General features: G+C 39.5%; 1 protein-coding gene and 1 long non-coding RNA gene across 2 annotated transcripts in view; one reads left to right on the top strand and one right to left on the bottom strand.

Moving 5' to 3' along the window:
- Nucleotides 1–3,446, top strand: part of LOC122716176 — a 38,693-nt gene extending 35,247 nt beyond the window's left edge. The window contains exon 3 of the mRNA XM_043939024.1: nucleotides 3,182–3,446. Within this exon, the coding sequence (XP_043794959.1) occupies nucleotides 3,182–3,214 (33 nt within the window). The 3' untranslated portion in view covers nucleotides 3,215–3,446. The remainder of the gene's footprint in view (nucleotides 1–3,181) is intronic.
- Nucleotides 3,447–5,009: 1,563 nt separating this feature from the next.
- LOC122716178 overlaps nucleotides 5,010–18,567 on the bottom strand; it is a 66,092-nt gene continuing 52,534 nt past the window's right edge. The window contains exons 4-5 of the long non-coding RNA XR_006346976.1: nucleotides 5,114–5,851; nucleotides 5,010–5,053 (exon numbers count right to left, since the gene is read on the bottom strand). This is a non-coding gene — a long non-coding RNA (uncharacterized LOC122716178). The remainder of the gene's footprint in view (nucleotides 5,054–5,113; nucleotides 5,852–18,567) is intronic.

Here is an 18,567-nt window from a genome sequence, read left to right as displayed (position 1 = left end):
CGATATCGTTCCCTTCCATCCTCCGTCTCCTTGCTTTGATCACCTTGCTTTCCTCCTGGAAAGGGACATCCCGCGTTGCAACGCTTTGTGCGCGCTTCCCTGAAACTAACGTTCTCTGGACTTCGTATCCTCCCCACACATCCCATTCGAGAGAGGGTGCAAAATCTTGCGACAACCGATCCCCGTTACGAAACTCGGAATTAATATTAAAATATGCATCGAAGCGCGGGAGACGGGACACGGAATTGATTAGCGCGTTCTTATCTCGGCGTGGGTTTTTTTTTTTTTGCCTTTTTTTCTTTTTTTTTTTCGCCGCCGCACGGAAGCAATATTCCCGTGTTAGCGGTCCAATATCCGACTGGCCGGCTCGTCGATGGCTTCGCTCGATCAAAAGACACGATGCAACCCTTTGCGCCTCGAGGGATCCCTTTGGAGGGGGTGTAGCATATAAATTGCTCCCCATCGATTCTACGTCAGCGATTGTGCGACGTCGAGCACAACCCGCGCTATAGTCTTCTCTTCTATGTGTTCGAGCAACAGTGGAAGTGGATATGGTGGTGGTGGTTTGTTGGACGGGTGTGTTTCGCAAAACGGGAATTGCTGTACGCGCGTACGGTTGTGTGTGTGTGTGATAGAGAGAGAAAAAGAGTTTCTTTAGTTGGAAGAAGAAGAAAAAGAAGAAGAAAAAGAAATTTGGAAGAGAAATAAAGTTATTTAAAAGGTGTTTCGAATCGAAACGTATTTGTGGTTATTTGTTGGGGAATTTGTATGTAGTTTTCTATCTAATGGATATTTTTTCCTCGATTTTGCGGGAACAAGCGTTTCATTATGTGGAAAATAGAGTCGCGGGGATATAATTATACGTAACGTTACGTGATAAATTCTAAGTAATAGGAATGAAACTGACACTTATGGAATTCCGGGACGTTTGTACAAAATTATACCACTTCCTGCGAGAACGCTACCCTCTCTAGCTAATGAATAAAGTATGTAGATGTTCAGATAGAAAGATAAAATTACACCGGACACTTTGTGCCTTTATTTCGGCCTGGTATATATCCACCGTTATATAACGCGAAATTGCATACCCAAATAATTAATTTATTCCTTTATTCATGCACCGAAATAAAGCCTACAACTCGACCCGTACAATTTCGCATAAATATTCCCGCATTTCGTTAACATTCTTATTTTGTATCAATCGAATAATACAAATAGTATGCATCAAAAATTCTCGTGAAAAATTTATCGTATGTTCGATAAAAAATTCGCGAGTATTCGTACGTATTGTACGGAAGAATCAAATTTCGCGAATAAAAAGTATAAAAAGGTGTCGCGAAATTTTTTTTCGAAGCGTTTCGGTCGATGGATAAAGAACAGCGTGATCTTGAATATGCTTTTTGTTTTTCATTCCAATAATATCTTTAATCGTTTCAAAGTTGTAAAGATCGAGAAGCGTAGCGTTAAAATACAAAGATTGGCTCAATGGCCATTCATGTACGACCTATATTTTTTCCTGGAAATGCGTAGTGGTAGTAAAAAAAAAAAAAAAGAAGATGGTCAGTAATTCAGCGTCTGTCACTGACAATGGCGGAGTTTGAGATAGAGCGACGAAGAAGAAGAGGTAGAAATTCCTTTAAAATTACTTCTTTTTTTAGAGGACCATATCTCGCGAAACAAAAATCGTATCGGTATGAAACGAAAAGCATTTTAAAGAGAAAGATTTCCCGCTTCTAACAAGACTAAATTCGAGTAATAGTTTCGCCTAACTTTGGAAATACAGCTGTTTAAAGTTACTATAATTTTAATAGAATTTGAAGAGAAGTTTTTTGAAAGAAACAAAGTTCTATTCGTTTTAGATAATTTCTTCTTTTTTTTTTTTTATAACAAAGTCATGGATATTCCTCAGTTTCTATATATAAAATTTTCCGGATTTTAAAAATTTATGAAACGCGCAATTTAAAAAGTTTTTCTCTCGGTTTCGTTTAAATCGGTTATACGTGAAATTGCTAGTATATTTAAACGCACCAAGTGTGTATTTTGCAACTGTATTATTCAACAAACAGCCGGGTACTTTTATGAAATACCGAGCTGCGTCTCGGTTTTACCCAGTTTTCCTTCTCGTAATTCACTTTCATGCGACTTTCCGTGAAATGTTTGCTTTCACTCGTCCCGTACAAGCACGTGCGCACGTGGTTCCATGAAAATTTACGTAAATAAACCATGGAATATAATATGCTGAAAACGTTTTTTGCCAATATTTTTTAAAACAACATCGAGGGATAAACTTTTTGAGGATAACCTAAAGAAAATACACATAGGTAAAGTTTTATCCGATAGACTTGAAAAAATTTCTTGTGAAAATTCGCGTTAAAAAATTATATTTTTCACATTTTTTTGCATTTTATGCCAAAATGCATATTCCATTCCAAGAATTTCGATCATTCGTTTCATCATACCCATCCAATCGGATAAAGTTGTCTATGCGAAAATATACCGACGATCTTTCGTCTCTTTTCCGCGAAAATCCTATCAATTCGTCTTCGTTTATTGGCGCGCACGCGCACATTTCGTTCACTCCAGAATTTTCCCGAAAAGATTCAGGCATGTGGCCAAAAGCACGGACGTTGTCGTTATCATCGTCATTGGAGCATATGCCGAGCGAAGAAGTCGCGCAACCGGAATACCGCTCTACCAAGCATCTTTTATTCTGGGTAAGCAATATATTTGCTGTACCGTATTTTCTATCAATTTGTTAAATGTACCAAAAAAGGACCGAGCGTTCATTTTCGTTTATTCATCACAAATTGATTCATCGATTCTATACGAAACATCGTGAAAACTTTTATATTTGTCATGGACTTTAAATATTCGGCATATACCCAATATTACTAAGATATTGGAAAAGAATGGAATATTTCTGGAATAGAGAAAGAGAAGGTACGTATTTTCAATGTACGTGAAAGACTGGATGAACGTTTGCAACGTGTATCGAACTCAAAGTTTCAAGATGAGAACGCATAACGAAGTTACAAAAGAGGCAAGGATAAAACTTGATTATTGAACTTGTTATTGGTTTCATCTGTTCGGAACACCTTCGCTGTTTTGCCAGTTCTTTTCCTCCCATTTTCTTTATTTCTTTTTTTTTTTTCTAATTTTTTTTTTTTTTTTTTTTTTTTAGTACGAACAAAACGAGAAGTTCACGACCCTGTAGCCTATATTACATCGATTCGGCGAGAGACCATCGAACTTACTTTGAAACTTGAAATTGCATATTATTGGATTCTATGGACGTCCACGATATTTCACCAGAAATACAATGACCGCGACCAAATTTCACCTTACGCAGCGTATAATTGCCATTAAGATTTTATTATCATTCATTTAATACACATGTATTTCATTCATGTACATTTTATAAATAAAATATATATATATTTATAGATATTTTGTATATCTTTATTTTTATTTATATAAACCTATCGTATCCTATGTATCTATCCTACTCTATCCATCCAACTTTACCTATCTATCTATCCTGCTCTATCCTTCCTAATTCATCTATCCTATGTATCCCATTAAACCCTCCTAACTCCATACCATATACTTTGTCCTTTAGAAATAAGTAAAATGTTTAAAAAAATGTAAAAAACGTAACATTTTGGCAAGGTAAGTATTCAGAAAAAAAGAGGTAAGTAAAAAAGGTAAGTATGAAAGAGGTAAGTAAAAGAAATTTCGCATATTATTTCAATGGTTGTCAAAATTTCGGTTTGTTTACAAACATTGGTCTGTTTATTTACATTTTCAATGTTTATTTACATTCGCGGTTTGTTTATTTACATTCTGCAATGTTTATTTACAAAAATTTTCGAAAATTTAAAGAATTCTGGGCCCGGGAGTTGAATTTTCGGTTTGTTTACAAACTTTGGAATGTTTATTTACATTTTCAATGTTTATTTACATTTTTCAATGTTTATTTACATTCTCGGTTTGTTTATTTACATTTTTCAATGTTTATTTTCAAAAATTTTCGTAATTTCCAAAATCTGTTATAATATACTTACCTATACCTACCTTTATTAATTTTTTATTTACTTACCTTTTACAGCTATTTCTTTTGTGGTAATATATTTTTTCAAGTTTTCTTAATTCTAAAAATGCTTACCACTACTTACCTTTTATGTATTTTTTATGATTACTTATTTTTGTAAATTTTTCGACTTTGTATTAGGAGAACATAACTTGATAGGAGGTCGTTCACGAAAATCTGAAGTCCAGCAAAATTTTTGGCCAAAAATACGACTTTGTATTAGGAGAACATAACTTGGTAAGAGGTCGTTCGCGAAATCGTGAACTCGAGCAAAATTTTTAGCCGAAAATACCACTTTGTATTAGGAGAACATAACTTGATAGGAGGTCGTTCGCGAAATCATGAACTCGAGCAAAATTTTTGGCCAAAAATACGACTTTGTATTAGGAGAACATAACTTGGTAAGAGGTCGTTCGCGAAAATCTGAAGTCCAGCAAAATTTTTAGCCGAAAATACGACTTTGTATTAGGAGAACATAACTTGGTAGGAGGTCGTTCGCGAAAATCTGAAGTCCAGCAAAATTTTTGGCCGAAAATACGACTTTGTATTAGGAGAACATAACTTAGTAGGAGGTCGCTCGAGAAATTTTTCCAAGAATTTTAGCAGTTCTTAGAAATGACGTCAAATTCCTGGAATTTTTATAATTCGGAAATTGTAAAAATTTTGGGAGTGGGAAATGAATAACAATTTCGGTTTACAAAAAGTAATGTGTTTATTTGCATTTTTAATGTTACGTTTACATTTTTGGTTTATGTACATTTATATTTACACTTTCAATTTTTGATAATGACGTCAAATTTTTGGAATTGTCGAAACTCTTGAGCGAATGAAAAGTTTTGCTAATTTTCCGACTTTAGGAAAATAGCAAAACTATTAGGAGAATATGAGTTGACCAGCTCGCTTTAAAAATTTTTTCACAAATTTTGCCAATTTTTTGGAAATGACATCAAATTCTTGAAATTTCTGAAACTCGAAAAATTTACTTATAAATTATTATATTTATTTATTATTTTATTTACTTACCTTTTTACTGCTATTTTTGTGATCACGTAAAGTAAGAAATTAATACTTTAAGAAATAATTAAATCCAATATATAAATTGTATATAAAAAGTATATGAAAGATATGATACAACAGGATTGATAGGTTCTTTATTCCATGGGAGATATGTATATATATATATTATACCTCGTCTATGGTTGATATCCACGATACTCGTATTACGCTCACACAGTCACTGATATATCTTCTCTTTCGTATATTTTTTTCTCTTTTTACATGATCCTTTGATTGCAGATTATCCATTATATTGTAAAATGATTTTTGATTCTATTATTTCCTCCATTTTACTTCCATTTCTCTAATATTTTCTGTATTTGCTATATTTTTCCAATTTTTCGAATTTATATCAAAATAGTATAAGTGGACAGGAAGTGACACGTGAATTTTTCAAACAATTCATAAAAGCAAAAATTTTTGTCCATATTTTACAATTTTAGAAATTATATTAGGGAAATATGTATGAGGGAAATATAATAGAAAATTGCATATAATTTTTATTTTATTTTTGGGACAAAAATTTTTGCTTAAGTATATATTTAATTATATTTATCTGAAATACTTATCTCTATAATTATTGTCATTACCAATTGCAATCGCAATTCTTTTGCGATGTTAACCTTTCTTTTTTATAGTTTTCTTAGTATCCAAAGATATCATCCTTATTAACTTTGTATTATAGATCTGCTATTTGTTCGAGCACTGAAACAAAATAAAAAAATATAAGTTTATTGTTTGTCAAAATAGAATAAGGCAAGCGATTAATGATTCATTTGTTAAGAAGAATGAAAGTAGTATAGATCAGACATTTATCAGTTAAATAGGTTAAGACTCTCATAGAGATTCTCGGACAAATAGTGCAACTTAGTCATTTGTTACCAACTAGAATAAGGCTGTCATGGTTGGGTTAGTAATATAGGTCTCCCATTTGTCAAACATGTAATATAAGACGAGTAGTATAGGTCAGTTATTCGTCAGGAAGAACAAGACAGTAATTACTACATAATAATATAATCTTTGTCACGAAAGAATAATAAAACAATGTTCGACGAGTAAAAGACAATCATTTATCATTAGAAACGTCAATCATTTATATTTAAATTGTAAAACGAATTATACATTATACTCGTAACTATCTATAATTATCCTATCCTACTGTTTTCTCTGTTACCTTCTATCTCTCTTCTTTTATCGAAACTCCGACCCGTGGAATTTGAATACTTTTATTCGCATGTCGGAATGGCGTGTTCCAATCTGTTTACCATCTAGAATTGTCGCGTGAATCGAAAACAACGGTACCTGCCACGACGGGATACTTTTTAAGCACGTACAAAAGGACACGAACGAGATTGGACCAGTACCGGCAATTTATTTCTAATTACTGTACCGCATACGTAGCAATGTTTCCGCGGCAGTAATTGTTCAATCGTTAGTCAGTCCGGGAAACGAAAGAATTGTTGTCCGACACGCAACGGTTAAACCGGCTTTCGTTTCGAAACCGCGTTACGCGCAACGGAAAATCGTCGTGGACGTTGATGGATGCGAATCAACCTTGAAACAATCCCAAGAAAATTGTTCATTCCCTCAACCGGGTGCCGTATAATATAGCGATCAACTAACTAGCTTTCTTTTCTAACGAACCTACTTATAATTCCTTGCGAGTTATTTCACGTGGTATGGTAAAAGGGAGATTGTGTAAACCGCGTGATTACACGCTCGCTTTAAATCGGTGTGAAACGATCGAAATGCTTTGAAAACAATTTATTTTTACAAATTAAAAAAAAAAATGATTGAAAAATATTTTTACAAAAAAAGCGCGAGACAACAAACAAAGGTGATAAAAAAAAAAAAATACAGTCGAAACTCTGTAACTAGAACCTCTATAATACATAAAAAATAAAACCTCTATAAAATTGCAATTTCATTCCCTTCCGCCTCGCCGTGAAATTGAAATACAAACTTATTTTAACTCGAATTACTTTCAACATGCGCGCCATTTTAATCCTACATTTTTGTTTCAAAAATTCATTTCAGGAATGATCGTAGAACAAATAATAATATATAATTCTTAACGGAAATCCCTTTCTTTTTTTTTCAATTAATTCATTCGCGAAAATTGCGAGATAGATAAAAGGGGAAAATTGGTTCCAAAGAAGAGCAACGCGTAAGGGAAGGACGGACTCTACGTTTCTGGCGCAACGCGATATCAATTTGCCCGATTAAACGCCTCCCCCCCCTCTCTCTCTCTCTCTCTCTCTACCTGATAAACGCGATTATCCGCGCGATTATATCCGTTAGCAACCCCTTCGACCTGATCCGTATAACACCTGGTGGTTAAGATTCGTCGAAACGCTCCCCTTGGAAACACGCAATCGCGACAGACACCGCGGAATATCTGTCGGTGAAAGCTTGTTAGAGGTGAGCACAGTTGGCACTACACAATCTCATATCCTCTGCTCGTCGTACGTGGCGTCGTGAGAACCTGTTTCGACCAAATGAAACCTCAGCCGTTCGTCCACAACGTTGCAACGTTGAGGAAAGATCAGGGAGGGTTTCAGAGAAAGGGCGTTTCTTAGGGATCAACGGAGGATCATTTGTTTCGATGGGAATAGGGGGGATTCCCGCTACGGGAATTTGTTCTTTTATCGTTTCCATGAATTTATATGGAGAAATTATCTAAAAACTGATACTAACTATAAAAATTTGAAAGAAATATCTTGCACGAAGTGTAAGAAAAAAATGTTAGGGTCATTAAATTAATGTTATTTCTATCTGGAGATTAAGAATAGGGAAAATGACACATACGAAAATATTGCGAATAATTTTGCAAAATGAGTAAGGGAAATAATATGTAAAATAGAATAATCAATTGTAATTTGTCAGAAAAACAAGAGATTAATAAATAATTTAAATCTTCACTTATTAAATAAGTAAAGTAAAACGAGTAGTATAGATCAAGCATTTATCACAAAAATATATATGATCTATTATTACATCTCTCCCCATTAAAAAATTTATTGCATCTGCGTATAATAGCATTTTCTCTAATTACATCGATCCTTAACTTTCTTTCCAAAACTGAACAATAAGAAAATTCCACAAAACTAACCAAATTAAATAAACGAAATTTCGTCTATTATGCAAACGAATTAATTTAAAACGAATTTATCAATTCGAATGATAAATTCTGCTTAAACGTAGAAAGAGGTAAATGCAGATGAAACGAGGAAGTTGTTTGTTTGTCTGATGACCCTCTACTCGAAATAATAAAAAATAATTAGGCAGGAACGCGTGTCAGAATATTGAAGTTAATTTCGCGAATAATCGTCGGGGGCCATTTGGCGAAATGTTCTAGCGGAAGTGGATCCTCGGCGTAAATCGTGGAAAAGAAGATGGAGGAGCGAAAAGAGGGGAGGAATGTGAGAGAGAAAGAGAAACTTGTGCTCCGTAGCGCGTCTTGGTGGAACTGTGCAATTACTAACTAACCGGCCAGCTAAAGTTTAAGCCTCCCCTAACGAATTCTAACAAATTTTAACTATACGAGGAAAGTACGCTTTTCATCGATCACGAAGATCATAAGGAAGATATATTTTAATTCACAAGTTGAAGAAACTTGCTCTGATCTACCCTTGTTTGTAACTTGGAATTCCTCGCGCCGCTTCTTTTTACTTAATATCTACTCGTAAAGTTTCTACTTATAATTCAAGCTATAAGAGATAAAAATCGTTATTTCAACGCGTTATACCGTATCTACAGTTAATCAATATAACAAAAGAAATATATATCCGAAGTATACAAATTTCCTTCTTCGATTTTTCAAAATATACTTTGCAAAATAAAATTAGGGAATGCAGAAGGAAGGATTAAAACGAAACACATCTAGAAGCAGAAAAAAAAGTATTTGGCAAAATTCCCATCGATTCCAGTGCAAGCATCGCGTCTCGAAGATGATCACCGTATCCTCTCGCAAGAGTTGTCCCGAAAGATTTACGGAATCTCGGAATTATTCTCGAAGAAAGGAGAAATACGAGCGGGACGAAAGAAATTGCTCCCTCCATCGCCAAAATGATTGCGCGTGCGGATGATTTATGCGAACACGCAGCCTCTATCGTATTCATCACCGCAACTTGAATTTTAACTCAATCATCGAAACTTCGCAATTGACTAAACGCTTTGCATTGTTCCTTTAAACGATCCTTTTTTTCCAAATCGCCCTAATATTCTTCGTGTCTTTCCCCTTTCTACCGCTTCATAGAAAATTCACTCGCGCTCTCCTTCCTGTTCTACTATTTTCAAAACTCGGAATCGGTGGGATTGAAACGATGGAGGAGGAGGAGGAGGAGGAGGAGGAGGAGGAAGGAAGGAAGTTGGTGGGGCCACGGTAAAATAGGTGAAAATTAGGAACGAAGGGGGGTGGTTTGATAGGGTGAAGCGGGTAAAGGGTGCGTATAATCGCGCCGCTTGTCGTTCCTCTGTAATAACCGCACGCTATTAAGGGCGGTTGGTTCACAGGCTGCGATGAAGACGATAGGGTGTGGAGCGGGTGAAGAAGCGGCGTGGAAGGCGCGCACCGTCCGCCGCAATTAGTTTTATGCTGCTCTCTCTCTCTCTCTCTCTCTCTCATCTCCTCTTCTTTTTTGAGGGAGGGAGACGAGGTTGATCAGTTGCTATCGCCGCTTTAGAAAATTCCCTTTCTCCCTCCGGCCGAGTCGTTGTAGGGAAATTCAAACACGCGTAACGAAGGTTAATATCGTGTCTACACAGCGATGGGATGATGGTTGGTCCCTCGTCTTGGTATTTTTTCCCCCTCCCCTTCATCCACCCTTGGTGACCCTCGTTCCTCGGGAATTCGTTTACAGAAGGGGAGGGTGGGTCGGTAGGACAAGTCGCGATACTTTCTCTGCCCGCTCTTCCCGTTGGCGAGCTCGTTAAGAATTCATGAGTCGAATATGTTAGGCTGTCGGAGAGGATCGTTCTACGAAAATTTCTCGCAGGTGGGGAAGGGAGGGAAGGGGAAGAATTCCTTAAACGATTGGCTTTTCGCGTAGAACTTTTGCGAGTGGCCCGAGATATCGAGGCACTTTTTCCCCCCATTCCCCTTCTTTGCCAGGCAAGAATCCGAGGGTCGTGTCTACCCCTCGTTTGATTAGCGGCCTCATAAAATATTTATCGACGGGGAAAAATCAGCAATCCCTCCCCCTCACGGGGATATTTCGCGACGGTGACAGTGGCGCGGTATGGTAAATATTTATGTCAATTACGTATTCCGGGAGCGCGGCCCTTTGGACGTCCATGTTCAAAGGAATTTCTTTAATTCTCGCTCTCTGATCTTTCGTGATGTTGCACACTCTGGCCGCGAGGAAAAAAGCAACGGATAAAGGTAAAAGGAAAAACGGGAGTTATAAATAGTGGAAGAGTGGAACCCTTCTATGAATTAGTAGAAGTATTTTAGCTTCGCTAAAAATATGTAAAATATTCTGTAAGAGAACTTAAAACGTGCTTCTCATACGTTTCATACGTCAAAATTGAAAAAGATATAGAGTGAATATTTATGACGAGTATAATCATTTCAATAGTATACGTAATTATAAAAATGAAGAAGAAAAAATATCACCTATACGAACAATGGGGAAAAAACATTGAAACGCAACGCGACAATTTTTGAATTATTCCTCTCTGATATCCAAATCATATATATATATACATATAAAACCATACTTCTCGAAAGAAAGCGATGACATAAAATATATCTCATAACACGGTGATCATAGGGAAATTACGTTATTCCGATCTCGATGTCGCGTCGACATTTATGGGGTCATTTATACGGGAGGGAGGGAGGTATTAGGGCACAGGGATAGTTAGAGGCACGATACGATCGGCGGAGGTGGCTCCAATCATTTCCCAATTAGCAGCTGATTGCGTACAGTCCATGATAGAACTTTGACCTACCGCAGATCGGTCCGCTACGGTTAATTCGGCGAACACCAGAGACGCACGCACTCGATATATGCGCCGACCGGGCGGCAGATTGGACGGAGAGGCTGGTTGGCGAGGCTGCATCACCTGCATCAGGTATCGAGATGGCGGAGATGGCGTAGAAGGATGAGAGAGAGAGAGAGAGAGAGAGAGGAGGGGTGTATTGGGGTTGGCTCGCCGTTAATATCTCACGACGCGAAACGAGCCGGCAGCAATATCGGGGATCGCGCAAATTGCGATCGGCAACCGAGATCCTTCGTGGACGCACGCGACCATGAAGGATTTATAGGATGTCCGTTTTTCATCTGCGCACCGGCGGTATCACGATCTCTCCATTCCCCGTCGTCGTTTTTTCCTTTCGACGAGGGGAGGGTATTTTTGTCGCGAGATATTCCTGTCGCGCCTCGGCTGCTCGATAATCGGAGGGGGGAAGACGAGCAGTGTCGTGAATGTTTTGGATACAAAGGGATATAGTTTGGATGTAGTTTGGATAAAAATGCATGGGTTCGTAGGGATTGCTCGTAAATCATGGGTTGGATAACGCAGAAGAGGGGGACGTGGCATGTGTTAGTTCGGTTAGACGTGCGTTGCAATCTTTTTTGCGCATGATACGAGTTTTTAAAGAGAGTTTTAGGGGATGTGGTTAAAAATGAGCGTTGATCTGCAGGAATCGTTCGTAAATCGTTGGTTAGAAGCCGTGAGGGGAACGAGTAGTGTTTGATCAGACATACGTTGCAATCTTTCGAGAAGGGGAATGAGTATGCGTTCGATCAGACGTGCGTTGCAATCCTTCTCAATGACGATGTACGATTAATATAAAGATTGTTATTAAACAATTTTAATTGCTATATTGTTAAATAAATTACTGCGAATACTTCATACTCTTGCAATCTCCCCCTCAAATTTCTTTCTTTCTTTTACTTCTGTCATATACTGTCATACACTGATACTGATACAATCTTTTCCCCTCTCTCCACACAAGGTAGTATCTTCTACGATTCTCTTTGATTTCACGAAGAGCGCAACTAGCCGTCAATGAATTTCCACTCACCCCCCACCCCCTCCTTTATCGAAAAGATCCGAAGAATTGATATCCCTCAAAGGGAATGCGCAATATTTCCCTCGTCTACGATCAGAATCCTTCGTCTCGTTAACGGACATTGTCGCGCGAAATTAGAGGCCGATTTCGCCTCGTCCGAGCCCCCCCTCCGTCTCTTTTAATTCTCGAACAATGCCCGTGAAGCTGATTCGGTACCGAAGGAAAAAAAAAAAAAACGAGCGAACCGAAACGAACGAAAAAAAAAAAAGAGAGAAAGAGAACATTTCACGCACATACGTGCATACGTTAAAAAAGACAACGAACCGAAAAAAAGAACGAAAAACCTAAATACAATAAAAACAGACAAAAAAGAAAGAGAGAGAGAGAGAGAGAGAACAAAGAGACAGGGATCAGTCGAGGCTTAAATCACGTGTTTCACGCACTAGGCGTTTTAACCGTTTTAACGAGAGCCGGGAGAGCAGCAGGCATCGTTCATCATTGCGTCATTGTGTGTTGCAGAACCTGGCGACCTAGCCGTCGCGACCCATTGTTCCCCGCTGGCCAACAACGAGCGAGGCAACAGCAACGGCAGCACCAGCGCGGATGCCAGTGGCACCGCCGCCAGCAAAAGCTATTCGCTCGAGCACCGCATCCAACGCGTGTCTACGCCCTATCGGAGGCATCCGGCTGCGCAACGATCCTACCGAGGATTATTCGGATGCCGTGGAAGCGTCTTCGCCGCCGCGGAATGTGTCGATCAGAAAATCGGGGATTCTATGCCGCGAGATCTCGCCTGTCCGAGCCGCGTCGTCGTAGACAACGGCCGCCGAAATCGGGAGAGGATCTTCGCACGAGCGCCTCGCTCACGCTCCGCTTCCGTTCCTCAGGGATCGGGAAATATTCAAACTCGCGTTTCGTACGATGATCCTCGTGCGTACGATGGGGAGGGGGGATGGGGTTGCGAATCGTCGCGCGTTCAATCTTTCAATTTGACGATATCGTCGCGGCGATAATGTGGGAAAGAGATCGAAAAAAGGATTCTTCTCAGAACGAGGAAACGTTTAGAACAGGAAGCTTTAATCCAGGCGAATTGGAGGAGGTCGAAGAGCACGAATGGAGAGGAAAAGAGAGAGAGAGAGAGAGAGAGTAATTTTCTTTCTTTCTTTCTTTTTCCCTTTCTTTCTTCGGTTCGGCGAGAGAAGAAACTGGTTTCCGTTCCGTGCGGTTTTGCGCGGTCTATTTGGCCGGATGGAGGAAGGGGAGGGGAGGTGGAGTGGCCGAGATTCTTCTTTTTTCCAAGTTGCACGCGCCACTTGGAGGAAGTCAGCGGGGACGGTTGTTACCGCGGGGAAGATTGATTAAGGAAGAATAGGAAGAAGGGAGCGAGAAAGGAAGGAAGGTGGAGGAAAGAAAGTTCATGAATGGGGGAGGGAGGGGACACGCATCCTCACCCTCGCTCGCGTGCCGTGCGCGAATTAAGAACGGGTCCTCGTGTATTTGTATCTGTCTTTGGCCACGACAACCCAGGCGTCCGTAAATCATCCGAATTAGCGCAATTTCGACGTCGAGTGGCCCGCAACTGTCTCTGTCTATCCGCGTTTCTTCGCGGTGGGGGAGGAGGGGGAGGATTAATGGAAGCGACGCGCGCGGCGAAGAATGAAAATTCGGCGATGGAAGGAGGCGAGGATCGCCGAGCATCGTTAAGTCGGCGGAAAGGGGTGGGGAGGGGAGAGGGGATGGGTGCAGCGAGAGAGGGTTAAAACGATCGACCTCGAATCTTCTTGGAAAGGGGAATAAATCTCGCGTTCGTTGGAAAAAACGTGAGTGGAAGGTTTTTTTTACACACGGGGATGCAGGGGAGTGAAGTTGACTGGCATGAAATAATGGCGGAGAAATATGGGAGAGTGTAGTACAGTGGGTAACACGCTTGATCGCGTGGCAATACGAAATTATCAAATCGGATACCCTTTCTTTTCGTTTCTTTTTTATTCAAATGTGTCCATCACACTAGTCGATTTCTGCGAATCTGGAAAATTTCGATCGATTTAACGAATATTCGATGGTAAAATTATAACGATAATTGACAGTAATTCGTTTATATCGTATAAAAAAAAAAAAAAAAAGAAAAAGAAGAATTAATTTATACGCTTCGAGTTGATACAATTAAATTTGTTTCTCTCAGGTGTATAAATATAGTAATGGCAAACGTGTCAAGATCCACGCTTATCTTGAGATTCAATTTCACGGTTTTAATCTCCCTTCCCGTTTTTTGCGGTTTTTTCGAATGGGATTGAATAATTAAATATTGTGGGCGAGGAAGAGAGGGTGACACCGGTCTCTGCGGTTTATTGTTTTTAATTTTCGTGAACCATCCCATCCGTTCGTCTAACCGTGCATATGCATACATGCGGAATATATATATATATATATATATATAGAGAGAGAGAGAGAGAGAGAGAAAGATACGGAGACCGCGCAACGATACCACTCTCAGTCCCTCTATTTCGTACAGCAAAGGGGTGGAGGGTAAACGAGACTAACGCGCTAACGATGCAAACGTTAATTACCGGGGGCCGGATAGACCGCCTAATCGTTGAGCGAGTGCACGCGCTAATTACGCGCAGACCGGCTGCTGATCGAGCGAATCGCACGATTTACTGCTAATCGTGGACGTGTTTCGGAGTATTGCACGTTTCTTGCCCTCTCGTTTTCGAAAAAAAAAAAAACTCTGATCGCTGTGGAATTGAACGCGCCGTTCGCGTGACAACGCGTCCGTTTTCTTTTTCTTTTCTTCGTCCACGAGAGAAAGTCACGGAAATGAAAGAAATTTATTTTTTTTTTTCGAGAGAGAGAGAGAGAGAGAGAGAGCAAAGAAACCGAGAGAGTTAATTTAATCACTTATCCTCCTCTTCGTTGAATAAAAAGTAAGAAGCGTGTCTTACATTTTTTTTTTAGAGATTATTATTTTTTTCATCGATTCAATCCTTTCTACACGAGGATTCTTCACATTAGTTATTCTTTTAAAAATTAAGAAGAGAGAGAGAATACGCGTTTTTTTTTTCCGTGAAATTTTTATCTATTCGAATATTCAAATTGGCTTTGATCTAAAAACTTTTCGATCGAAAAAGTGGACGAGAATTAGCGAAGTTCGCGGAATCGATTGAATGAATCGAATGAAAAGTGAATCGTGGGAAGGAGAACTTTTTCTCAAAGCAAAGATTGCTTCCCCATTTATCACTTCTTTCAGATGCATATATCCGCGGATCGCGGGAACGCGCGATGAATCGCGTTTCGAGAGAAGGGAGCGAGAACCAATTCCTGCCAATTTTTGTACGAAAGATCCCACCGCGATTTCGGTCGATAGCGTCTAGAAGTGGTGCTAGAGATGCGAAAGGATATTGCCAAAGAAATCGAGAGAGGATGAACATGTATAGCCCGATCGAAGGGCACGATCCTACCACGTAGCTTTAGATTTATTAATAAAAGAAAAAAGAAAGGGAAAAAAAAAAGGATAAGATACATTTACATCGTAACGTTTAGAAAGTTTCCTACATAACGATCGCGTGGCGGAAAATACCACGTGAATCTTATTGCTTAAGGATACACACGAATCACACACGTAAACACATTTACCTACGCGTAGACACAGAGAAAGAGAGAGAGAGAGAGAGAGAGAAAGAGAAACATACATACACGGAATAAGTGACAATTAATTTGCAGCGATATCCGATAATTATACATGTAATTTTGTAAATACACTGGTATAAATGCCGAAAAGATAAATGCGTTTTGTGATTGGAGAATTGAGGTATGAAAAAAAAAAAAAAGAAAAAAGAAAAAGAATGAATATGCTCCTTTCTATACTACTTTCCTTAAACGACCCATACGAAAATCTTTTCAATCAGAGTCAGGTAGATCAACGAATAGCGAGCCACGAGCGAGTATAGCATCGACTTTTTCTAACGGAAATAAACAAGGAATTAGTCACGTGAAGCGTTTTCTCGCAAGAATGATTAATGTGTGAGCGTGGAGTTCGATGAATGATACGAATGACGTCTCGAAGGGTTGGTTGCGAAAAAATATTTTGAAAAATGAAATGTTCTTTCTTATAATTATTGGATCGTATAAATGCTTTTTTTCTCGAATAATTAGATTGCGCGGAAATTAATTGCTGTTTTCGAAATTAAAAACCGTTTGATAAAATATTCGAAATGAACTTATTTAATCGAAATAAAACCCGTACAATTTATTCATCGCGAGTTTCCGATCAGATTCTTCTATCCCATTGCTTTAAAAATTTAATTTTCCATTATTCCATTAATATTTTTAAAAATATTTGCAACACGGTTATTATTGAAAAAAAATGCTCCCTCGTAAAAAATTGATTTTAAAATTTTGTGTAACAATATTCATACTCCAAATAATCTTACAAATTTATTTCCTTTTCATTGAGAAGAGATTAAAAGCTAAAGTTTCAACTTAAAAATCATTAGCAATTTATTTCCCGACGATCTAAAAATTAAATTTTTCTTTCGAAGATTAAGAAAAATACGAACGAATATAAAAAGAAATAAAATAATAAAAGAAATAAAAGAAATAAAATAATAAAATAATAAAAGAAATAAATAATAAAAAGAAAAAAAAAAATATGTCCCGAAAAACGATCAGAAGAAAAGAAACGAGAATCAAAACTATGAGTGTTCGTCACAGCGTGGTCCATTGATAAAGTCTGCGTGAACTCGATGAACGAAAGTGAATCCTCGTCGAGCGTGACCCCTGACATCGTTTTCTAAGGCGAGCGATCGCGTTTGTTTCGCCTCGACGAGGTGAGCGTGCAAGTTGTCCGTCGAAGCGAGGAAAGATGAGGAAAATGAGCGCGTGTAACACAGGGTAGACAATAGGGACCATCGAGAGAAAGAGAGATAGAGAGAGAAAGAAAGAAAGAAAGAGATAGAGAGAGAGAGAGAGAGGAGAGGTTGGAGCGGGGATCCGACGGCAGTTTGTTTCATGAATATTTCAGCGTCTGGCGTTCCTGGTAAACAGCGGACGCCGTGGAATTATGTTTCCAGGCTGTTTTCAACGTCTGGCGTCGCCTGGGTAGAAGAACCGCCGATTCTCGTCCTCCGCAGACCGCAGCAAGCCGCGGAATACTAATTGACTACGGGGGTGGCGAAGGTGTCCGAGCGGAATCTCCACATCCCTCGCTTTCATATCATCTTCCACCCTGTGTGCATCCTTTCATACCGTCGTTTCATACCGTCATCCTCCTTTGACTCCTCCTTCTCGTTCCTCCCTTTTTTTTTCTCTCTCTCTTTTAAAAAGGCGCATCTCTCATTCATGCCCTTGCAAATTTTTTTCGTCAAGGTGTATTATCAAGGCGTGTAAACCGGATGATATTCTTCACAGCGCCGTGGAAATCTCCCCTCTTTCTAATTTACTTTATTCGCGAATTTTTTTTCCCTCGATGAGAGTTAATCGCGTGTCTCTCGTTTATCCTACAACATTTGCAACATTTTTCACCGTGATAATCACGCGAAGCCAGAATGAAAACATTCTTTCGCTCCTTCTATTAAAATAAAATTTCCCGTCTCTGAAATATATACTTTCCTTCATAATTGTATCGCGATTCGTCGTGTTCCGATCGAAACATCAAAAGTTCAAAAAAATCTTCGAACGTAACTCACGCTCGTTCATCCGCCCCGAATATTTTCAACCACCAACTCGAGGATGAAGGAATCGGTTCAGAGAGAAAAGTATCCCGGATAATTCCCGAATCGTTCTCGTTCTCGAATACCAGAATCGACTACATTCCGTATTACAATGGAACATCAGCCTCGCATTTTCGATCGGTTAACGACGTCTCGGCCCCGTGAATTTTCCTCGAGGAAAATGCAATTTCTATTCGGTGAGCGCGGCCACGGGAGCAGCTTTATTGCGAGAGGAATCGCGGCCGAGCCGCACGATCGTGGGGCGCGAACGAGAAAGAGAGAGAAAGAGAGGGAGGAAGAGAAGGAGAAAGAGAGCGAGAGAGAGAGAGAGAGAGAGAGAGAGAAAGGGAGGAAGAGAATTTCTCTGGAGAGGATTTTAAGAGCGGGAGGGGTTGGAGAACGGCGAACGGGCGGAGAGGGAGTTGGTGGGGCGTCGTTCTGGAAGTCGTTCCCTTCGTCGAGCGTCAATAATGACGGTGCCGCGTGAAATCGCACGTCGTCGAGCGTGGAGCGAGAGCGAGAGGGAATGTGCCACCTGTTACACGGCCTCCGACCTCCCCCCCCCCCTCTCGCGCCACGGAATGGGCGGTGTGAACGAGCATAAAGTCGAAAGTTCGGGCTCCTTCGCCCGCTCGTGGCCTCCCTGGCACGAGGGGTGAGGAGGGGGGAGGGTTGATCGGGAGCGACCCAGC

The sequence above is a fragment of the Apis laboriosa genome, unplaced genomic scaffold, assembly GCF_014066325.1.
Source record: "Apis laboriosa isolate Shangri-la unplaced genomic scaffold, ASM1406632v1 scaffold42_cov153, whole genome shotgun sequence".
Taxonomy (NCBI): Eukaryota; Metazoa; Arthropoda; class Insecta; order Hymenoptera; family Apidae; genus Apis; species Apis laboriosa.
The sequence above is the reverse complement of the archived record's forward strand: the minus strand, read 5'-3'. Positions and strand labels throughout refer to the sequence as shown.